The sequence below is a fragment of the Typopeltis vanoorti genome, chromosome 15 (genome assembly GCF_054136105.1).
Source record: "Typopeltis vanoorti isolate ZY-2024b chromosome 15, IOZ_Tvanoo_1.0, whole genome shotgun sequence".
In the NCBI taxonomy this organism is placed as follows: domain Eukaryota; kingdom Metazoa; phylum Arthropoda; class Arachnida; order Uropygi; family Thelyphonidae; genus Typopeltis; species Typopeltis vanoorti.
In genome coordinates, this window is record NC_143563.1 from 55,762,554 (window position 1) to 55,788,355 (window position 25,802).

The 25,802-nt window shown below is 35.2% G+C and overlaps 1 protein-coding gene across 4 annotated transcripts in view; it reads right to left on the reverse strand.

Moving 5' to 3' along the window:
- Positions 1–25,802, reverse strand: part of Cul1 (cullin 1) — a 371,162-nt gene that overhangs the window by 169,628 nt on the left and 175,732 nt on the right. For all 4 annotated transcript variants that reach the window (XM_090405682.1, XM_090405683.1, XM_090405681.1 and 1 more), the window contains one exon: positions 13,988–14,150. In XM_090405682.1, the coding sequence (XP_090261808.1) occupies positions 13,988–14,150 (163 nt within the window). The remainder of the gene's footprint in view (positions 1–13,987; positions 14,151–25,802) is intronic.

The window sequence follows — 25,802 nt, forward strand, 5'->3', positions numbered from 1 at the left end:
CACTTTTGCTTCAGATAGCTGCATAAAACAAACTACTTGATAGTATGACTTGCAATTTCACATGGATGCTTATGACAGATATACCAACTTAGAAAAAAAAAATCTTGCCAACAGTGTTGCCATTGTTATATTTCCCTCTTTTGTGTTCTCCTTTGCTATTTTTGTTCTTATACTACGTGTTGTTGTTCGTGGCCATTCGCTCTAATTCTTTTCCTAAAACTTTTCTCTAAACTTTGTCTATCAAATACTATGTAAGGCCCTTAGATTACCTACTCTTTAACTTGTGTGAGGCAACCCCTTTTTTCTCAGACGAATTTATATACTGCGCCAGCCTGAGCTTAGGTACAGAGTATATCTTAACCTAGGGAGGGTCACAGAAATTAGATGCCATTAATGTGGTTACAACTAAATCAGAGGTCGTAGGTATTCTAATCTTGCAGTCGTATCCCTTCCTTCTTAACTTACTTTGGATATCCCGGCGTGCATATACAGATTAACAGGTTTGTATTTTTTATGAGTGGTAAGAGTCAGTCTACATGGTCAGATCACACACACACATGAAACAATGAAACGTATTTAATGAACTCATAAGTTAATACAAGACATAGATAATATGTAAGCAACACTAAGTTAAAATCATTTAAGGTTTCACTCACTCTCTCATACCTTAAATATACAAATTTCTCATCACATAGAATGTATCCTTCAATTGGTTAAAATACTATATACAGTTGATCAGGTGCTCGTCAGGCACAAACACATCTTGTTTCCTTTTCACATGGGTTAAAACATTGGTTCTTAACAAATTCACGGTTCTCGGTCAGTCAGTCTAATGAGATTTAAAATGTTCTATAATCTGCTTAATCTTCAAAGTTCAATTTTTATTCTGAAACACAAAATTTCTTCTGTTCACAATCATCCTAATGTTTAAGGGACAAAGAATATGTAAAGTACTTATCTACACTGCACAGGTTTTTGGGGCTCCTTCCGTTCTTCCTTCGTAGTGGAAAACTTTGTTGTTTAAGGTTTACTGCCACACGGGAATCACGTGTATTCTTCGAGTCTGGTGCTCGCTTCTTCAAGAATTACATCGGTGCACTTTCTTTGCTGATGGCCCGCGATTTTTATCTGCCGTACTCTGCTGCAATGCTTTGCCGGGACCTATGGTAGTCAACTCCGGGAACGTAGGAGTTGGACATCATTGACCACTGAGGAGCACACGGAGAGAAAACCGGAACAAACAAAATAGGGAGGTTCCAGACCTGTGTTGCTGCATATATTCTCCCTTTCCAGCACCCTCTTTTCGAGTTGGATTTTTGCATATTCGGCCTTTCGATTCGTCCCTGGCTGGGTGACCTCATCGCACCACCATATGGGGCTTTCCATTTTCGGGAATGTGTGCCTCTAGATATTTTCCACTAACTAGCACCCACTGGCGCTTACAATACTACGGTGGCATTTAAGCGACCTTTTCCCTCTCTTAGGCAGTGTACTGACATTCTTGCATGTGTAGTTATAAATCACTAGTAATTATCTTTACACCTACTCTTTGATTATTTTACACTTACAATTCTAATTTAGATCCATCAAAATTATACTAAATATTTCTTTCATCTTATTGATCATGATATTAATTATTCTATGACATGAACTTAATTGCTGAAAGGACAAGTATGCTCTCTTAGTGAGGCATATTCTGTTAGATTCTGGATGGGTGACCTCATTGTAAGTGAGGTTGCCCATTTCAGATCTAACACCATCTATGGTCGAGGCGGAGAACATTTTAGATCACCCTTGTGTGTGTATATTCCAGATGACCTTAATGTAAAGGTCTAAACGTCAAGTGTTTATTATATATTAAACTAAAGTTTTACCCTAATGCAGTAGTTGTTTCCATAATTTTCATGATGTATGGAATATAATAATATCATTTTTGTATACAAAAATGCAATATTACATTGTATCTCCATGGAGTCCAGGAACTCATTGTGCGAGACCCAAACTATTATACGCACAAATCCTATCATACCTCTCCTTAAATTCATTCACTGTCAGGGCATTCAACTAATTCTACCAAATCAATTCCACTCATTCACCACTCTCTATGCAAAAAATCTGGTCTGCACACCCCCTACTAACCACATTCCTACACAACTTCTATAGATGGCCACTAGTTCTCTGACTAGTTGTCATATATTGAAACATTTTTTTTTAATCAGTTTTATAAATCCCCTTTAATATACTTGGATCAGAGCTCAGACTAAGGTGAGAGATAACAGCTATTAAAAGATCCAAATGGAAATGGGTAGGTCATATTGCAAGATGTAACACTCAAAAATTGACTAAGTTGATATCTGAATGGTATTCTAAAGATGGAAGGAGATACAGAAAGACCAGATGGTGGGAGGATGAGATTAGAGATGGCTGGAATTCAGTAGCATAGAAAATCTCAGGATAGAAATGAATGGAAAACTTTGGAGGAAGTCTTCATCTAGCAGTGGAGAAAAAAAATGGCTGATAACTACTAAAGAGCTTTGCTTCATGACTCATATCAATCACATCTGCTCAAAAGCAAATATGGCAAAAGGAGAGCTATACCAGTTACTTAATCATTGTAGCCAACTAAGCATCAAACTTAAACTGTTTCAATACAAGATGCTGATCAGGCCAGTCTTGATGTATAGCTCACTCATGTGAGATCACACCACAAACTACAGATAATCCAAAACAAGTATTTACAAATAGCATTCAACACACTATGGTTTGTAAGAAACATGCTGTTTCATCAGAAAGCTGATATCACTGAGATCAGCACTTTCCTATGTGAAAGGGCTGCAAAACTCATTGCAATTTCTACCATCCACCCTAACCCATTAATCTGCTGAGCAGTAGACAACATTGAGCGTGACTATGCAAAAGACAAACATCCCAAACCATACTGAGCAATTAACCTTTTAAAACCTGCTGCCAGAAACCAAAATAGGAGAGCCAAAGACTCAATAACATCCCAAGTCCTTTACGGTGTATCACCTAGTGGTAGATGAAAACAATTATCTCAGGACAATAATAAATTTAGTTTAATCCTTTATCCAAGTGTGAGCAAACAAAGTTTGCGCCTGAAAGTATCTTCAGGACTGGGTTAAGGTGGTACAACACCAGGGCAACTCGTTGCAAAGGTGGAGCAAGCTACCAACACTCCGATTTCAGTATCTCCTATAATGCAAAACACATCTCCTTGCGGATGTCTAATGTTATGCATTAAGGGAAGGGCCACTACCCAGACTAGTTTCGACCTTTATTGAGGTCTCTTCAGTGGGAGCCAGGCCCAAGTGGAGATATCAGGCAGAAGTATTAGCAGGTCATTTCTACCTGTTGTACCACCTTAACCCAGTCCTGAAGATACTTTCAGGCGCAAACTTTGTTTGCTCTCACTTGGATAAAGGATTAAACTAAATTTATTATACTCTAACCAAGTGAAAAATAAACTTTCAATATCTCAGGACAAATATCCAAAAAACTCACTAGTAGTTATTAGCTCACGATGGGCAAGTGTCAAGTGCTCAATGACATTCCTTAATCCAACAATTTCATTGCAAATCTGATAAAGGAATAAATAACCACAGGTCCAATCAATCCATCGTACCAGAACACAGTTAACCTTGGTACCTTGCTGGGTCTGGCTCCCACCAATGAAAACTCAAATGAAAAAGTTACCATAGCTTATAAAGAATGCTAGACAAAAAAAAAATCCCCATGAGCCATTGGACTAAGGACAGAACTTGACCAAGAGGCCTAGGATTTTATTTTTCCCATTCTAGTCAAACTAATTCTTTTCTCTCTACATATCTAATAAGTAGATCTGTTAGCAAGAAATTCCATCCTCATTCCAAAACCCAATAGAGATCATACCTTAAACAACAGCTAATGGCTTATTTCTCTATTTAATACTAACTACAAGATTTTTTTTTTGTATTATCAACAACAAAGTAGGAATGAGATATATAAAAGCACATGGGTGGTATGGAGATCCATGCTGAACAGTAGAATTTAATCTATTTCTGCTATGCCTAGTTAATATGATAAGCAGCCAACGGCAGTACACTCCATGGATCTCACTTAAGCATTTCATAATGTCTGGCATCCCTTTCTGCTCAACATGCTCCAGCAAACTAGGGTAAGCAAAACACTATCATTAAAATCAATGGGCTGCTATCAGACATGGTCATAATTCAAAAGGAGTCAATCAGGGTTACTCTTAGTCCCTTGCTCTTTGCATTGGTTCTTGAAAACCTTTTTTCCAGGAAAATGACAATTCATATGCAAGGAATAGTTGCCTCAACTATGAAATAAAATATAAAGTATTAGCATATATAGACAATGTAGTAGGCACTTCAAGGGGTAATGTTTGCATAATTTGAAGAAATTCAGCAAAATCAGTAGCTTAATGGCCAATACTGACAAGATAAAATTAAGTTTTTGAAAGATACAATCTTGAAGGATCTTTGAACAAACCCCCTAACCATACTTAGAATTCCCTTCTTCACCTGCCTAATATTATCAGTTAAAGAACTTATAATACAAAATCACTGAAATTAGGAACTGGAAAATTGAGCCACATTTCTTTTCTTCTAAAGCCATAGTACTTAGATCATTAATCTTCCCTGCTCAGCTTTACACAATAAATAATAACCATTACAGAAGTTGAAGAAAATCAATTGTATAGTAAACATGCATTTTTTTTTTTTTGGTACAGCCGATACTACAAAGTTAAAAATTTATTCCACCATTTGGAATAAATACAATGCCCCAAGAGCTGCAATTATTCTTGAATATACTACAACATTCTGTGCTTAACTCTAAGATTGCTATAACATTCTGATACACTGATTTTTTTTACAACATGAAGCTGGTATAATAAAATCTTTAACCTCTTCTGCCATGAACTTCTAGAGTTTGGTACTAACAATGACACTATTTAATAACTTAATGAAATTCCAAGGATATCCTTATAGGAGGAATCTTGCTTAGAGAACTACGCACTTTCATCTCTATACTACTCTAGGCTAAGAATCTCCCCCCCCCCCCCGATGACTTTTTTCCCCACTTCAATAAAGGTTGAAACTAGTCTGGGTAATGACTCTCCCTTAATATTTCCACAAGGAAGTGTGCTTTGCATTATGGGATACTGAGACAACCGACATGAAGTCATCCACCTCTATATACAAGAAGTTATTTTATGTGCAAACTTTGCTTACACTTGAATTAAACAAGAATATATGTTACAATATTGGACAATAATGAGATAAACTTGGAGGAAAACTTAACAGGAAGTTAGAACAAACTTATGTAATACTACCATGCCGACTCCTTGAAGATGCATATCAGGAATTTGATAACTACAGAATGAAAATGACATTATATAGCAAAATATATCATCGCACATCCACCAATACATAAATACAAGCAAAACAAAGAAGCTTTTTCGTAGTGCTGAACATGGTATCTAACTAAACACAATATCAGTAGTTTAATGAAATATGTGCACCGAACATATTAAAATAACTTTCACGTGTAACAAAAACTATATAGAATTTTATTCAAAAACTTCAATATATTTCATCCAACATCACATGTACATTGGCAATCTGTTAACTACATTCAAAATATGAATCATAATAATGAGTTGATCAAATTTCTGATAACTACCCTCGGGGAGAAGTGGAGGTGGGGATATTAAACCTATTAGAGTTCAAAAGAAACAGCTATAGAAAGTTACATGGATAAAAATTATTTAAAATAACTACTAACTTAAAACAAACAAACAAAAAAAGACTTATGAACAATTAATAGTGATCACTTCACGTAACTTGATAATGAAACGCAGTCTGATCAGTTGAAGTTGAGAATTTTGTTGTGTTTCACATAGATGATCGATTTTAAACTTGCCTGAATGAAAAAGTTTCGTCTGGTTCCAAAGAACTGTACCTAATGTCAATAGTGTGAGAAGCAAGGCCAGACTTTTCAGATTCCAGTAATGTAATATGGTCTTGATGTTCTTCAATTCTAATCAAGAACAGCCAGTCTGTCCAAAATAGCAAAAATGACATGATCAGGGTACTTGATAGATAACTGGTAAGGAAAGAGGTGGTAATATATCCTTCATAGATGGTTAGAAGATAGACAATTTCTGAGATGATTTGAAGGAAATGTATAGATGTAAGAAGAATCCTTGCTATTTGTTCTGAGGATCCTTTGAGGTAGAGTATTGAAATTCTTTTCACATCAGATAATAGTCAATCATTTTTGAATGGTAGTATTGTTATATCAGGTTGATTTTAATTTTATTTAGTTCATCTAACAAAAGGGATCAAATGAGCAGATCGTATGAGCTCTATGTACAAGACTTGATAATACTCATTTTCTGTGATGAATGATGGTGGAATTAAGAACACAATCTATTATGCAGATTCGCTTTCTTCAAAACGTAGCTTACCATATCTTCTTAGAGATTTCCAATGTTCCTCATCATAGAAGTTTGTAATTACATGAATGCAATTACAAACATGTAATGGTAGTCTCCTTGATGATCTTAAAGAAGCCGAGGATAAAATATTGGAGTTCTTGAATAAAATTCTATATAATTTATTACATGTGTAAGCCATGAAAGTTACTTATGGTGCACATGTTCTATTAAAACAACTGATTACAGACATCTACAGCAAAAAACATTAAAAATCTGTAGAAAGATACAGTAAGCTACATTTGAAGAAAGCAAATCTACATAATAGACTTGTTCCTTACGTAGTGTTGCACTGCTGATATTATTCCTAATTAAAGAAACCATTCAGATGGGTACTGTGCAAACAATTTATCAAAAGCAAGCAAGACATTATTAGAAAATCAGATATGTGAAATGAAGAAATATTTTTATTTAAATAATGCTCTATTTCTGGAACTTGATGGTACTTTAAGACATTCAGAATTAAGACCATTTTGAGTTAATTTCTCATATTTCACAATCCTTGGCCAGACACACACATTTCATAAGTTTGGAAAAACAGAAGGAAGAAACTGAAACAATGTTCAACCAATAACTGAGTCTAACCGTAACAGCTGGGTTATTAATTTAACCAACAGACAACTAACAAATGAACTAATGTTTTGTCTAAAGGTCCCAATTTTGCCTTGTTCCCTTGATGTATACATTACTTACAAATCATGATAATTGTGGAAAAAGATATTAGAGAATTACACACAAATGAAGCAAATAAATTACGTTTTGAGATTGTTCAAATGTTATACAAAAGAAAACTGCTTCCTTTAAATATACTCTTCTCAGAAGTACAAGCTCCCTCAGCAAGAACACCAATATTGTCATCATGAAGATTGACAAGAGTAATAACAATGTTGCCATGAATACCACTGAGTATAACATAAAATTAATATCTTAAGAGAAAGGTAAACCTACATTGTTATTAGCAGAGATCCAACAAGACATCAAATCAAATGAAATGAATTACTAGACAATGTACAAGAGGTTATAAATTAACGATACCTACAACCCACTATGCTCAAGAGAACTATATTGGCTCTTCCACCTTGCAAAACATCTCTTTTCATCTTTAGAATCTCATTGGCCACACCAGCTGTTATATCAAAAACATTCTCAACTTTAAAGGGAAAATAAAAGACCTACATCTGTCTAATAACAAGATTACAGTTTCCCTTATTCCCCAATATACCACTATAAGAGCTCTTCAGTTTTTACAATCTGATTTCTGTTAATCTATTTAAATTCACCATTTTTTTTTGCCCATCAAATTCCTTATATGTATACCCTCAAGGGGGTGTACAGGATATGATAGTACTACATGAAAAAAATTACATCATTACTAACTTCCTATCTACAATTTTCCCCCAAATCAGTCTGTTACTTGTCAAGACTCCAACATTATCAGATCTTATATTTCTATCGTCTAAGGCACTTTGTACCGTATCAATCCACCTATATCTTGGTCTTCCTCTGGGTCGTTTTGCTGCCAACCTAGTAGAGAACACTTGTTTTGCTAATCTTTCTTCACCCATTCTGTTTAAGTGACCATACCACCTGAGATTAGCTCTGCTAACGCATTCCTGGATGCTGACAATGTCAAGTTCTTTCCTAATATCCTCGTTTTTAATATGATATTGCCATTGAGGCCATCTGTTTACACCTATAATCTTTCTCAGGACTCTCATATCTGCGGTCTCTAGTCTTTGGTCAAGTGTTTTACTTCTGACCCAGCTCTCAGATCCATAAGTTAAAACTGGTTTGAACACTGTCTTGTATACAGCTAATTTAGTGTTCCGACTAATTTCTCTCTTATTCCATATGAATTTATTCAATTGACTTCCTACCATACCAGCTTTGTTGATTCTGTTGTCTATTTCCATATTTAATTTACCATCTTCACTAAAAATTGTGCCTAAGGAGCTGAAATGTTTTACTTGTTCCACAGGTTCTTCATTCACAACAATTCTACCTATTGTCATTGTCTTTGTCTTTTTATTGCTGACCTTCATACCATATCTATTACAACAGTTATTCAATTTAGTCAGGAAATCTTGCAAACTTGTAGCAGATTTATTTAGAAGTGTAACATTGTCCGCATAAAGCAAAGAGCATACATTAACATCTCCAATTCTGATATCATGTTTAATACCACTTTCCTTCATAATGTGATTCATATAGATAATGAATAAACAGAGGGGATAATGTACATCCTTGTCTCACACCAGATTTAACATTAAACCATTTTCCTGTACTCCCTTCAATTCTAACTGCTGACTTGCAACTCAAATAAAGACTAAGCATTTGCTTGATATAATGCCCCATTGACACCATATAACTGTAGCATATTGAATAGCTTCTCTCTTGGCACCTTGTCATATGCCTTTTCCAGATCGACAAAATTTAAATACAGATCTTTGTTATATTCCCATGCTTTCTCAATTATTTGTCGTAAAGTGAAGATCTGATCTTGACAGCCTCTATTTGGCCTGAATCCAACTTGTTCTTCCTCAAGCTTTTCTTCCAATTCTTCTCAACCGTTTCTCAAGTATACTGTATACTGGCATCACCATCAATGCTGTAATTTTATGTGGCATAATAAGTTGTTCAAACAAATAGAAGGAATAGCAATAGGCAGTCCTTTCTCGCTAGCCTTAGCTGAATATTTTATAGGACATCTAGAAAAAAAGAACTGACACTATATTCCCTCAGCCTCGTATATGGTTACATTTTGTTGATATATTTGCAAGCTGGTTCCCTAAGTCAGAATTACTTCAGTTCCTAAAGAAAATAAAACTGCTTGTCCCATATCAAGTTCACTATTGAATGAGAATCCAATAACCAACTACCCTTTTCAGATACCTTAATTCTTAATCTAATCCTACAGGTCATATTGAATTTTCAGTTTATTGGAAGCTAACCTTCACTAGCAGATACATTCACTCATCATCACAGAAAATGGGTATTATCAAGAATCTTGTACTAGAGCTCATGTGATCTTTTCTTCTGATCTCCTTTTTTTAGATGAACTGAATAAAATTTAAAGCAAGCTGAATATGTAATGGATACAACAAAACTACAATTAAAAAATTAATAATTATGATCCTTCTAACAGACTACTACAATCTGACGTGAAAAGAATTTTAAAAATATCTACCTTAAAAGACCCTCAGAACAAATAGCAAGGATTCACTGTAAATTCAATCTATACTCTTCCTTCAAACAAGCTCAGAAACTGCCTTCCTCCTTATCTATAAAGAACAGATTACCATCTCTTTCCTTAGCAGGTGCCTATCAAGTACCCTTCTGATGTCATCTCTGCTATTTTGGGCACAATGACCATTCTGCCTTGATTAGAATTGAACATCATAACTATATTACATTATTATAATCTGACAAGTTTGGCATTGCTTCTCACACTATTGAGACTAAACACAGAATTCTTTGGAACTAGATAAAACTTCATTCCAGCAAGTTCAAATTCAAATCATCTTTTCCTTGAAACATGCAAAGCTCTGTGAAATCATGCAAACCTGAACTGATCAGACTGAATGCCAATATCAAGTATTGGGAAGCAATCACTATTCATTGTTCATGTTGTATTTTTTAATTAATAATTATTTTAAATAATTTTTATCTATGCAACTTTTCTACAATTGCTCCTTTGGACTCTAATAGTGTAATATATACTTCAGCTTTGACCAAGACATGAGCTAATATATGCATGGTTTATGACTCATTATTGGGATTCATGTTTTGAATATATTTTAACAGTGTTTCCTAGACAATATCCATGTAATGGGTGAAATAAATTGGTGTTATTGAATAAAATTTTATGTAGCTTTTATTACATGTGTAAGCTATTAAAGTTATTTTAATAAACACAATATCCTATGAACCTATTTCAAATTTTCAGTTGCAGAAAATGTAATCACATCTATTCATATGCAACCACTGGATGCAGAAACCAACTGATTTATGTAAAGCATTTCAAAATGCAAATAAGGATTATATTATTGAAATATCAGATGGAATGATTGACCTTTTTATACCAACTAAGAGTTCAAATTTCCATGGCCATGTTCAACAGAATTAGCATCCATTATGCCTTCCATTTCTGCCAGATCAATAAAGGGAAGCCGAGCAACAGCTGCTAAAAATCCTTTTTACAGTCAATCACCTCAATTCTGTAGACAGGCTCTCCCCACCCCTGCATAAAGCATTTCCAAAGGACTACAACCTCTAGCATTTTAAGAATATCAGAAGGTGACTCTGCTCCTGACCACTGCCTGCACATGGTATTTATATATAATATATTTATGTAGGCCTTTCTACCTTGTGTGTGGGAGTAATATATATATATATATATATATATATATTTTTTTTTTTGAAAACTTTGTAAGAAAAGACAGTGCATTGCAGAAAAGACATAATATACATTCAAGCGAGTTTTCCTCTGATGCACAGGGAAAACAAGTTTTTTTTTTAAATCTACATTCACATCTACATACCAAAAATTACATATTTACATTAGATGTGTAACTGAATGAATACATTGCATAATGAGAAACATTTTCTAATATCTATGATATATATAGCAGGCCTGCACAACATACGGCCCATGGGCCGCATGCGGCCTGCAATGGTATTTATTTCGGCCCATCTGCTTGATTGAATTATTTAATCATATGGGGGGGGGGGAATATGAAATTAGACTATTTTTTCCTAGCATTGAATTAAATTTTTACTAAGACTCTGCATGTTTACGTTCATGCGATTAATGTCACAATCATGTTTCTTTCAACTCTACAATAAATTGCATTTGGAGTTATTCCCACTATAGTATTTAATAACAAATTATTGCAATTGCTTCGAGGTTTTGTTAGCACTAGTGTCGCTGCCTGTGGAGAAATTCAAAGTTACATCTCCGTGATAATGACTTGTCTACAAACGAGAACAAATCTTATTACACAAAGTTGGCCATGCCTTGACTGGCTTTGGCAGTGTAGTGGTTGGTTGCAGCTGGAGCAATTCATTACATAACTGTTATCATAACCTGCATTATTGCGAGTTTTTCATCATTAGTTTTTTGTAATTAATATTGTCAATCTCGACACAATGAGCTCAAGTAAAAAGCGTAAAATAGATTCGGAACATTGAGCATTTAACCTTGAGTGGACAAACAAATATTTTTTTACGTTGTTTAAGGACAAAATAGTGTGCACTGTTTGCAGGGAATCTATCGCTGTGCTGAAAGAATACAATCTGAGACGTCATTTTGAATCGAAATATCCTAACCTTGGCAAGTAGGATGCAAGTGAAAAGCAAATAAAAGCAGCAAAGTTACTGAAAGTCCTTAGCGTGAGCAACAAGCCTTTAAAAAAAGTGACATCTGCAAATGAAGTTGCCACAAAGGTAAGCTTAAAAATATCACAAGAAATAATTTGTGCTGGCAAATCTTTTACTGAGGGAGAGCTGATAAAAAAAGTGTCTGATGATTGCCGTTTCCGAATTGTGTCCTGATAAGAAAAATAATTTTGAAAATATCAGTTTGTCCTGTACAACTGTTCAGCACAGGGTGGCTGATATTGCCACGGATCTTAAAGATAACCTGTGAAAATCGGCTAGTTAATTAGTCTATTATTCGCTTGCTATGGATGAATGTAATGAAGTGAAAAATGCTGCACAGCTTTTAATATATGTAAGAGGCATTAATAAGAATTTTGAGGTGACAGAGGAGCTTGCTGGTTTGTGTTCAACGAAAGGAAGAACGACAGGAAAGGAGATCGCAGAAAATGTGAAAGATGTGTGTAACCGAAAAACTATCCTTAAATTTCAAGAATTTAGTAGCAGTTGGCACTGATGGTGCCCCATCTATGTGTGGAAAAAATGTTGATGCGGTAACATTTATTGAACATTATGCAGGTAAACCACTGACAAAATTTCACTAATTCATCAGCAGGTGTTATGTACAAAGGTTTTGCAGTTTGATCATGTGATTAAAGTAGTATTTGCTCTGGTGAACTATACTCGAGCTCAGGGTTTGAAACACGTTTCATGCGTTTCTAGAAGAAAATGATGCAGAGTATGGGGATCTACCATACCACACTGATGTACGTTGGTTGAGCAGCGGTAAAGTTTTTTCACGATTTGTAGCTCTAAAAAATGAACTAGTTGAATTTTTGGAATCTCAAGAAGATATGGATAAATTACCAGAAATAATGGATGAAGAATGGAATCAAGATTTAATTTTCTTGTGTGACATTTTGGGTCTCTTGAATGAACTTAACTTACAGCTTGAAGGAAAAAATAAGTTTGTTTTTCAGTTAATGTCTCTTATAAAGGCATTCGAAATGAAAAATGAAAAGTTTGTTTGAAAATCAACTTGCTAATGGGGATATGTCACATTTCTTAACTTGTCGACAGAATATTCAGTCAGAATATCATTCAATAGTCAGTGGAAAATATAAGAAGCACATATCACTTCTAAGTGAGGAGTTTCAGAAAAGAATGCCATTGAGTAATGAAGACAAAGTCTGCATAAAAGTGATTGAGGATCCATTTTCTGTCAAAGCAGGAAATTTACCTATTGAACTCCAGATGGAAGTTATTGATCTCCAGTGTTCTGAAAACTATCGGGTCAAGCATAGGGAGAGTACTTTACAAGAGTTTTATTCTATTCTGGATCAGGATAAATTTAAAAGTTTGTTGGATACTGTCTACCAGGTATTTTGTATGTTTGGGAGCATATATACTTGTGAACAAACATTTTCAGTCATGAACTTGAACAAAACCAAACAGCATTCATCTTTAAGTGATATCAATTTAGAGGCCATATTAAGAACAGCCACTTCAAACATGACACCAAACTTTGATAAAATAGTGGCAACAAAGAAATGCAATGTGTCAACAATGTGACATTCAATCACTGATATTTCATTGAGAATAAGTGTGATATTCTCAGTGAAATTATTAGTAAACTTTGTGTTTATGTTTAAGTGGTTTTTATTGAGAAATTTTGCAGCTACATCTGTTTGTATTTGATTATAATTTTAATTGTAACTCTCTAAAAAATTTAAATATGCATAGTAATTAGCATTTACTGTAGACCTACTAACAAATTTACTTAAGTTTAGCTGCAGTGGACTAGTCTAAGATTCTAGGTCCAAAGTGAGCTGGCCCTTGGTCAGGTGGTCCAAGTTGGTTTAGGCCCTCAAAGACAATCAAGTTGTGCAGGCCTGATATATAGTATAATATCTATGATATATAGTATAATAAATTATCCCAACTTACACACTCATGATTGGCGAATTCAAGAGCAAGGATAACTTTCAAAAATTTTTCATATACATTAAAAAAAATTCCTTTGTGGGCACCTGGAGCAATAGCAGCAGTTCCACAACTGGAAATGTACTTTAACATTTTTTTTTTAATTACCTTCATTCTTATCATCATTTAAGAGGTTCTGAAATTCTGCATGAAATATTTCCAGATGTTTTTCAATTAGAACTTTTTCACAAGTTTTGGCTAGAACATCAAGGGTAGTCTCATGAAGATATAACTGAACGCGCCTTTGTTCTTCTAAAAGCCTTTGCTCAGCCTATATTAAAAAGAAAATGATTCAAAAATAAAGACTTCCATAAAGCATCAAGTGATGCAATCTATAAATTTAACTTAGTATATTAATTTTAATATATACTTTTCCAAAACTGACAGTAGCTAACCTACTGCTCAAGAAAATTATTCACAATGCACAATGAAATAATTCATTGGACTGCTTATTGGCTGCATAAAACTGTTGAAGGATATAACACTGCTGATTGCAATGGGAGAAGGAAATAGACCCCAGCATTTGAGCTCAGACAAACCTTGATTACAAATTGTGGAAATGCTCTCAAAAATTATTTTCATAGAGCCTGCTATATTAATCATATGAAAGACTGAAAACACATAGGCCAGAGGTGTTCAACCTTTCAGACAGTGCAGTCCGCATTAAAAATTTCAATGAAGCCTGCGGGCCACTAAGCTATACTGTGTATTTAGAATTGTAAGATTCTTTCCAGATTCACAAGCAACGCTGTGCATTTGATACTTTACATAAAATCCTATAAAAATAAACAAACTCAGCTTTGTGCTTGGCCACAAAAGCTTTGATGTGATCAAACAGAGTGGGCACCAGTTGATCTTTGGACTGTAGCCACGTATTTAGGCCATTCATATGCAATGAAATGTCGGTAACAAAAGCGAAGTCTGTCATCCACTTCGGATCATTAAATTCTGCAATCAAATTCCCCTTGGTTTGCACAAACTGCTGTATTTCACTCAAGTCAAAGACTCTTAAGAATTTTCTCTCTACTCAACCAACACATATCCCTATACTAAACCACATCGCCATGATCCACTTCACACTCCTATGTCAAAAACTCTTGGAAATGACGATGATTCAATCCTCTTGCCCTAATAATGTTGACGACAGTCACAATAACTTTCATGACATTCTTAAATCCAATAGTTTGAGCAAAAATTCTCCTGGTGGATTAAACAGTGGTAATGGACGAAATTTTTTCCTTCTAGTTCTGGTCCTTTCCATAGCAATGCAACAAAACCCTTTGTTCTTTCCCACTAGCAGAGGCACACTCTTGAGGTTGAAACACTGGAGCGTTTTCTTGGCAGCTTCAAGAATATCATTGCCTATTGTCATTCTCTTCATAGGTATTAGTGCTAGCAGTGCTTTCGTCACATTGAATTGTTGATCAATGCCACGGACAAAGATAGCCAGTTGTGCTGTATCCTTCACATCTGTGCTCTCATCTAAAGCAAGTGAATATGACGTAAATTCAAATGACCGTTTTCTTAAGTTCCTTCGATGTCATTGGTAAGTTTCTCGACACGTCGTGCTATAGTTACCCCAGACAAACTTGGTTTTTTAAACACTTCCTTATTATTTGGGCACAGAATATCCCCAGCAGCGATGAGACACTCTTTCACAAACTCGCCATCCAAGAAGGCTTTTGTTTTTTTAGCAATTTTTTCAGCTATTGCATAACTTATTTTGACACATGCTTTGCTCTCTTCCCTCTGCCTTTTAAACATACCCTACTGGCATTTTAAATCAATTTGGAGATGGTTCACTTTGTCCACAAGAAGCTGCCCTTGAAGGTGATCGAAAATGGATGCATGCTTTGTCTCATAGTGTTGTTTTATATTGTATTCTTTTGATATTCACGACAAATGAAACACACTGGCATATCCTCAATCGGCACAAAAAAAGTACAAATTGGTCCACTTTTCATTAAAAACCCGACTAGAATCACACTTGATTTACACTTTTTACTCATAGATGCCATAATGATGGAAGGTGAACCCAAAAAATGATCCAAAATGGCCATGCAAAGGTTATTATCCATTGAATATGTCTTACACTAATGAAAAAAGTCTAGCAATATAAAACCACAATAGGCTATGGATGACACGACAAACCTGCATGCGCTTATACACTCACACTGTTCACGAACTGACTGACTGTGGATGAGATCCTCTTGTATTTATGTGAAAATAACGAAGTATCGAGAACCTTCAAGATGTATCTGGAAGGCACTAGACAGCGCACTCAAACGAATTACTGCTTCAGCCATCGATGTTAGTACTGCTTGGCACTGGTAGATGGCTGAAGAAGCACGTCTATTTAATATTTATTTTTTATAGGATTTTATGTTAAGTATCAATGGTACAGTGTTCTTTGTGAATCTGGAAAGCATCTTACAATTCTAAATACCGCAGTATAGCTTAGTGACCTGTGGGCTTCATTGAAATAATTTTTTATTTAATCGTGTTTTAATGTTAAGTAGTTATTTTTTCAAAATGGCCAGCAGGCCATGGCAAAGAGCTCTGCAGGCCACCTGTGGCCTGCAAACCATGCATTGAAGACCCTTGACATAGGCAATGAGAATCACGACATCCATTTACTGTTTTAGAATTCTGCACAAATGACTTTAGCAGACAGATACACTTCTGATGCTACACACAACCAAAAATATCGCAAATAAAATTTGAATTATGAATACAGGCGGTTCTTATTTTAAGAGTTTTATTTTTCAAGTATCAAAAAAAATATTAATTGCAATAAAAGCCATTTCAAATTACACATGAAGTTAAACAATACTGTACTACCTGCAAGCATTCAGGCAGACAAAATCATCTCAATGACTCACATTGCAAGTAGTTTACCACACTGATGTTACAAAGAGCAACTGTGTTGCTCTTCATTTTCCATAAGCCAAAACATTAAACAAAAAAAAAAATAATAATAATAATACTACAGAGAGTGATGATGAAAAGAAACAGCGGAGGGAGATGAACCATCAACGATGAACCATATGATGAAGAACAAACATGCTTTGAACATTTATATAACAAATAATTTTAGAATTATAATTTGACTGATTTTAAAGACTATTCATTTCTTTAGATAAAATCATTGTTTAAGCATAAACAATCCTTTTTGTTGACTATTATTTTACATTACTATGGTCGAATTTCATTATTAGGAATGTAACCTGTTTTTAACAAATCTGCAGGAAATAAATTCTTCCTTTACGAACTAGCACTAGGAACAAAATAGCTCAAAGTTAGGAACTACCTATATATAACTTTGCCCTATGTTAAATAAGATTATCAGCCTTCCACCAGAAACAAATTCTAAACCTGGTTGTCTGAATGGATAGGTGTCTTCTCTTGAACAGATTATGGGTTCAAATCTCACCATTAGGAGAGGGTTAGAACTCTTATTTATGTTTGTAAATGTACTCAGCTATACTTTTTTTTTCATGTAAAAAGCTATACTCTACAGGGAACAGCATTGGTTTCCTAAAGGAAGGTCATGTTTTAGCAATTTGGTCATATTTAATAATAATCTTACAGCCAAGTTGGATAAAGGGATACACTATGATAATGTTAGTTTTTACTAAGGCATTTCACAGGATACCACATGAAAGGCTATTGCATAAATATGGGATTGGAATACAAACTCTTAACTTGGAATAAGGATGGTTGGTAGACATATCAGGAAAAGGTATACAGTGAGTGTGAATATGCCAATTTAAGGTGACCAATGGTGTACCTCAGGGTTCAGTCTTTGAGCCATTGTTGTTCAATGTATAAATTAATGACATTAGGAAGGGTCTAACTGGAAATGTGCAATTGTTTGCTGATAATGCAAAGATAGGCAGGTCAATCAAGGATGCTTCAAATATCCAGCACTTACAGAATAATTTGAATAAGCTGGAAATTTGGGCGAATGAAAATGGTTATCAATTTAACATTAGTAAGTGTAAAGTTATGCACACTGGTGTGAAGAGATTTTCAGCAGCATATTATGTTAGCAAAGTTAAGAAACGGATGAGACCAGGGAACTTGGCATAACGGTGGATAGGAATTTAAAGTTCAAAGATCACATAGCAAAAGTTGCAAAAACAACTCAGAGGATAATTGTGATGTTAAAGCAAACTTTGACATTTAAAGATAAGAAAGTCATTTTGCCTCTTTATAAGGCCTTGATAAGATCACACCTGGACTGCTGTGTGCAGATTTGGTCTCCTGTGTTCCAAAGGGATAAAGAAAGGTATGGAAAGGGTGCAAAGAAGAGTTACAAAGATTATATCGGGATTATGGGATTTAGATTTTGAGGACAAACTGCAAGTATGTGGATTACACTCTGGTTAATTAACAGGGTTTTCCTGGAATAGTTTGGGATAAGTAGAATAGTTTGCCTTTAGAGGTAGTGAATGCATCTAGTGCAAACGAATATAAGGAAAGGTATGACAGCTAGTTTGAGTGATGTATAATTTCTCTCAATGAGTCCTTGATTACCTGGAGGTCTCAGGTGATAATTTAAGTGGTAGTGATTTTTTTTCTTCCTTGGTAAGACCATCACCTTGTTTACTGAAGCCCTGAAATGATTTGGCAAAGTTCCATGAGGTCCATGGTACTAATATGATTGATACATTTTCAACCTTTCTGGATAGGATTCATAAAATAAGTAAATAAATCAATTAAGAATAAACACAATTAACAGAACAATTCTAAAAGCATCGTGATGACTTGATTAAGATAATAAATGATCAATCAATGACTAATTTTTTTTTAAATAAATAAAATCTGTTGTGTATTAAGCTGTTCCATTGTATTTTTAATTTGCAACATACGTAGTGTGCCTATTAAATAATGAGACAATTATTATATCAAAACAAAGAACTATATTTGGAATTGTCAATTACACAGATTCAAAATAATCTTCCTCCAACTCCACACAATATTTACATCTGTTGTAAGGTAATCAAAGGCACAGTGAAAGTCCTGAACAGGAACCTCCTGTGTTTGGGTCACATACCACGTTGGATGCCACTGGAGTGCTTCCCTTTCAAGGCACACTTCATCTTTAGGAAGAAGAAAAGTCTGCAAGAGAATAGGAGGGGGAGAGAGGATGTTCAATCACACAGATCGACTTCAAAGCCAGTAACTGCTTCACAGGCCACGCACAGTGTGTGGGTGTGTTGTCGTGCAACAGAAACCAGTTGTGAAACAGTTTTTCCCTGACATGTCGCATGCAGGTATACAAACATCATATTACTCCTAAATAATACTGACCATTCGTTGTGGTGCCCCCAGGAACAAATTCACAGTGGATAATACCAGCAGCTTCAAAAAAAAAATAACCATAATCTTCACATGATTTTTGGAACCTGACTTTCTTCTGCCAGGGAGAAGATGTTCCCCACTCTGCTGTTTCATTTCTGGATCAAACTGAAAATGCCAACTTTCATTACCAGTGACAACTCTTTGCAACACATCAAGCTCTAACTGAATGGATGAAATTTTGACAACATGCAACCTGGTGCTCTCTGTTCATGTATCAATGTGTGCAAATCTCTAAGATTAACTGGGCTGTTTCCTTACCACCAGGCTACTTGCTATACAGTAAGTAGTCTAGTGGTTATTCTCCTGTCATGGGCAACAATTTCCATAGATTTCATCACATTTTCATTTGTTTGTGCAGAAACTAGCCGTCCACAGCATGGTTCATCCTACAGGGACTCCCACCTCTCTTTCAAGGTTGAAAAACCAGAGGAACACCTGTGTACAGCTCAGTCATTTCCATTAATTTTTTTTTTAGGTCTTGGTAAAATGATATGACTTCTGACACACTCCACTCACACACTCTTACTTTAATGGTTGCCACATGAAAACTGCTGCATCACCTGACTGTTGTACCTGCAATTACAACACAGCAGTCAAAACTATAAACATGTTTGTTATTTTTATTCAAAGGGCTGTCCTGTAAAAAATCAATCAGTTAACAGGCACAGGTTAGTGGATTAGTCTGGTAACTGGCATTCCAATAAATATCAGCTGTAGATGGTTGGGTGGGGGTGGGAAAGAAAGTATCACAAAGAAGGAAAGTTACAAGTGGAGTTTCATGATGGTTCATTACTGTTTTTATGTCAATAATATACTGTCACTGGAGTACAATGATATTCAGTTTTTGCAGATGATGGGAAGGTAGAGAGAGAGAGTTATTAATAACAGTGCTGATGTTTTGGTTCTTCAAGAAGATTTGAATAAGCTGGCAAGGTGGGCAAATGAATGAGGAATGCAGTTTAGCGCAGCTAAACGTATTGAAATTTAGGATCCAGAGATGGGATGCTTCGTACTCATTTAAAGTTATGCTGGCAAAAATGCAGGAAACATGAACAGATAGTGAATTTCGAAGTTCAGAGGAGATGCTGAAGAAGTTGTGAAGACAATCCAGAGTATCACCATTGTGCTCAGATTAAACCACATCTGGATTACTATGTTCAGGCGTAATCAGCAGGATTTGAAAGGGATGAAGTAACTTTGGAGGTAGATCACAAAAATGATATTAAGACTGCACAATGCTGGTTATAAATAGAGAATGAAAGCATACAAACTAGAGTTCTATTCAAACTAAAGCAGGGATCAGCAAACGTTTTAGACAATTGACCCCTCTATTGAATCCTTGATCCCTCATCGACCCCCATCATGTTAAATAAATGTTATCAGTAATAAATTTCTCAGTTTAAAAATAACAATTCCTTCACCCTTTTACTTCATTACTGCTTCTTGATAAGAAATTATTAAAGAAATTTAAAGAAAATACTTAAAAAATTTATAAAGAACATTAAAAGTTTAACCCCCCCCCCCCCTTTTTAAATCCTAGACATTTATCGATCCCTTGGATAGCCTCATCAATCCCCAGGTGTCGATATCGACCACTTTGCCAACTCCTGAACTAGGGTATAGCTAGAGATGGTGATAGGAATGATTGAGGCACTTAAGCTGTTGAAAGCTATTTACTAGATTGACATTGGGGAGACTTCATATGAGGAAACTGAGGCAAAATAACAAGTGATCGATCCTGAAACTGCAAAAGTAGAAAGAGGGTAAATAGTTCCCCCCCCCCCTGGAGAGTGGTAGAAGAATATGGAATGCAATGCTTGAGAGGGTGGTGAAAGTGCAAAAAGTGAATGAGTCTGAGGAGGTAAAACAGACTTGTCTAATGGGATCACCCACAATAAATGATGACTCCATTGGGGATCAGCAATAAGCTACCTTAGATATTAGGCAATAATCCTATCATTAAAAATTAATTTAATACAAGTTATCCATTTCTGTTATATCTAGAAAAGGCACATATATCACTATCCAATTTCCAGGAGAAGTTAGAAGAATTAACAAAATTTAAGTGGAGTATAGTATAGTAGGTATGCCAGACACACATTGAACAGACGAGGGATATGTTAACATCCAAAATGCAAGAAAATTTACTTAGGAAGAAAAGATGGAGTACACAGATAAAGAAAAGCAATCATAGTTAAAAAAAAAAAAAAAACGTTAAAAAAAAAGACACACATTGGACAGGCGAGGGATATGTTAACTTCCAAAATGCAAGAAGATTTTACTTAGGAAGAAAAATGAAGTACACAGAGAAAGAACAGCAATTATAGTTAAAAAAACATTTACATTTAAGAGAAATTACCCTAGTATCTTGAAGATTAATCTCACTAAGATTAATCTTGCAGAAATCTGTAATACATAGAAAAGACATGGTGATAGTAATGGGAGACTTCAATGCAAAAATAGATGAAAAGAAATGAAAGAGGTGATAGATTCTTGCAAACAACAGGATTGGTGATTACTGACACTATTTTTTTCATACAGATGGTCATAAATAGGTAGGCCTCGCCTGATGGTAAAACTATATTGATATCTTAGTCAAAAATGGAAAACATCATTTCAAAAGAGATAAGTTCTGATCATAAATTCTATCAGCAAAAAAAAAAAAAAAAGTCGTTATTTGAATAGCAAGTTGGTTAGAATTGAAGTACAGGAAGATGGTTTGATGTCAAATTTGGTGTCAGACAAGAATGCACATTATCCCCTCTGTCATTCATTATTTATATGGATCACATTATGAAGAAAAACAGTATTAAACCTGATATCAAAATTGGAGATGTTAATCTCAGCTTTTTCAAATCAAAATTTCCTCCCCTGACTAAACATGACATTTTCAAGATTAAGAACCTAGCCAGCTACTTTTCTTAACATCATCTTTCACCATAAATCACAACAGTCCAGTAAGTATATGTCAACTCAAGAAGGGGCCTGGTATTCTCACTAGGATATACCATTAGGCAATACCATCATCACTTAGAAAATAGGATACATGGTAATGCTTTGTTCATAACAGTTCAGACTGTTAAATATTACTTCTTGCCAGTCAAAAAAGCACAAAAACATACTTCTTTACAAAGTTCTAGTAACAATAAATTATTTCTCACCATTTCCAAAACTAGAATTCCAAAGATCCAAATATCAATCAGGAATATGTTCAATTTTGAAAGAGTAAATCAACTATATAAAAAAAACCCAAAGCACACAAAATGTCACTGCCCAAATTATAAATCTATTAGAAAATCCAGGAATCCTTCCCTAGATGGCTTAAATTAGGAAAAGTTACCATTTACTTTGTCAAGCTTGTGCTTCTATACAGGGTGATTCAGAACTCTTGAGCCAAACTTTAAGGGGTGATAGAACACACCTAAACAAAAACTTTGTCATACAATGCATGGTCCGAACTCAAGCGGTGAGGCACTAGGAGTTAGCAACTACTGTGTCAGGAAATGAAGAAACAAGAATTACAGAGGAGATCTGAAACAATTGCAGAAATTACAGAACATAAATTAAAGCATTTTGTTGAACAAGTTACAGAAACTGCTCAAAAGAGCGACCGCCAACATTAATACAGGCTTCACACCTTTGACATAGTGGTTGGAGTACATTGCCGAAAACACCAGGCATTTCTCGTACAGCGACAGCCATAATAGAAATCCTGGCAATAAGGTCCTCATTGGAATCGATGGGGCTATCGTGGATCAAGCTTTTTATATGCCCCATAGGAAAAAGTCCAGATATGAGAGATCGGGCAATCATGGTGGCCAAGCGATGGGACCAACCTGACAAATCCATCGACCTGGAAATTTTGCATCCAAGGCATTCCGCACATCCACGCTGAAATGGGGTGGTGCTCCGCCATGTTGGAACCACATACGTGTTTGAATGTTTGCTGGAATAGGGTTCAGTAATTCTGGCAAGCCCTCTTGTAAAAATACGAGATACATTCTCCCATTCAGTCGTGCTGGCAGAAGGTATGGACCAATCAAATGGTCATGTAGGATTCCAGCCCAAACATTTATGGAGAAACGCCACTGGTACGAGTGTGGCATGCGGATTTCTGCTCGCCCACACATGATAATTGTGGGTATTAAAAATGCTCTCAGGTGTAAAGGTGCATTCATCAGTGAATAAGACTTGCATCAAAGTCTCGCTGCACTATAGTCATCACTGTGCAAAATCCACACAAGAGCAGTAATCTGCAGGTGTCAAGGCGTGCACCCTCTGTGCATGGTAGGGGATGTAATCTTTCATCTCGTAGAACTCGCCAGACCATCGATTGGGGCACACATGAGAAATTGCTCGCGTGCTACATTGAGGACGATCTGCAACCCTAAGTAGAATTTCCTCTGTAACACGTGGCGTCATCACAATTATTTAATGAGAATAATACGACTAGTTTTGGCTTATAACAGCCTTCCTGAGGTATCCATAAAGGAAAAGAATAGTAATAAACATTGAAGTATCTAAAACAACTGTGTGTGTGAGAGAGAGCGATCATAGGCTTTTACTCGGTTGTTGTGATATATTTTAAAACATAGATTTAATGACTTAAAAAACCGAGATAACTTATAAAGATTTTAATGAGAATAATACAACTAGTTTTGGCTTATAACAGCCTTCCTGAGGTATTCATAAAGGAAAAGAATAGTAATAAACATTGAAGTATCTAAAACAACTGGAAATTACAGGTAAAAATTGCCACACATAATTGATACATAAAAAACATTGTATTTTTTCAAGTTGTTCTAACAGGCGTGCCATTGTTTATTGCAAGTGTGCGTGCAGGCTCACGTGAACGCCAATATTGAATAACTGCAGCAAGGCTATCTGGGATGTTATAACTCAAATTGTTGTATTTATATAACTCATCATCACAGCGAAAAATATTTTCTGATCTATCCCAGCAAACGGAGTGGCTTTGTTGATCATCATTAGGATTATTTGAAAAAAGAACATGACTGGATAATGCAGTTGCATGAGACCTTTTGTAAGAGATGTCTCTCTTATGCTCTTCTATACGTTGTTCAATAGATTTGTAAATTTGTCCAAAATAAGGGATATTGCAAACGCATCATAATTTATATACACCTGAATATTTTAGGTAGTGATGAGTAGTCTTTGGATGGCTGATTAGAGAACGGATTTTAGGAAGTGTGAAAAGATGAAGAACATCCTGATATTATATTTTTTAAGGACTATAGCTAATTTTTTAGAGACTGTGCTAATGTATGGAATGGAGATGCTACCTTTAAAATTAATAGTTTCTGTTGTGCCGTTTTTTTAGAGTATCCATTTTGTTTAAAGATAAGAGCGAGGCGATTTATTTCTTTTTGTAGTTCATCTGGTTCATTCAAGAGAGATCGTGCTCTGTGTCCTAAGGTAGATATAGTTCCAAGTTTTTGTGGTGGAAAATGACGAGAAAGATTATGCAGATATCTATTGGTATGAGTAGGTTTTCTGTATATAGAGATTTTTAATCTTTCAGAGCATCGTGTAAGCATGACATCCAGGAAAGGTAAGGAGTTATTATTTTCTAGATCAGCAGTAAATTTCATATTAGGATGTTGGATGTTTAGATGATGAAGAAAATCTATAAGAGATGTGTGCCCGTGATTCCAAATAATAAAAATATCATCAACATATCGTTTCCAAACTTTTGGTTTAAATGAGAAGTAAGATATGGCTTTCGTTTCAAAATATTCAAGGAAGATGTTAGCTAGAACTGGGGACACAGGATCGCCCATTGCCAAGCCTTGTTTTTGTTTGTAAACGGAGTCCTGATATCTGAAGTAATCCCAGAATGAATGTAATGTTTTAATAAAGCAAACGTTTTTTTGGATAATTTGTCCTTTGGTAATGCAAGTACCTCGTCTAATAATTTGTCCTTTAGTAATGCAAGTACTTCTTCGTATTGAATCGATTTTCATTATCAATAATGCTAAACCTCCAACAGATAATATTTTTCTCTGGCTGAAAGACAAGCCCTAAAAAATCTAAAACAGAACAGTAACATTATTATTTTACCTGCAGATAAAGGCAATTCCACAGTCATCCTCAACTCTGAAGATTACCACAACAAAATGCTTCAATTACTTGAAGATAATTCGACATATTCAATTCTTCAAGAAGATCCTACAAGAGAATTACAAAACCATACAAACAACTTCTTAAAGACTACGAGTGAACTTCCTCATAATGTTCGCCTCTCTTTATGTTCTTACATCCTCTTATCCCACGCATCTATGGAGTTCCCAAAATTCATAAAGAAAACATCCCTCTTCACCCAATTGTGGAAGGAATTGACTCACCTATGTATAAACTTTCCAAATATCTAGCAAAGTACCTCAAATGTTTCTCCAATAAATCTTCATCTTTCATCAAAAACACCACAGATTTTGTTTCTCATATAAAAGATATTTCCATCAATGAAAATGGCATTCTAGCAAGTTTTAACATTATATCTTTATTTACTAATGTTCCTACAGACAAGATACTTACA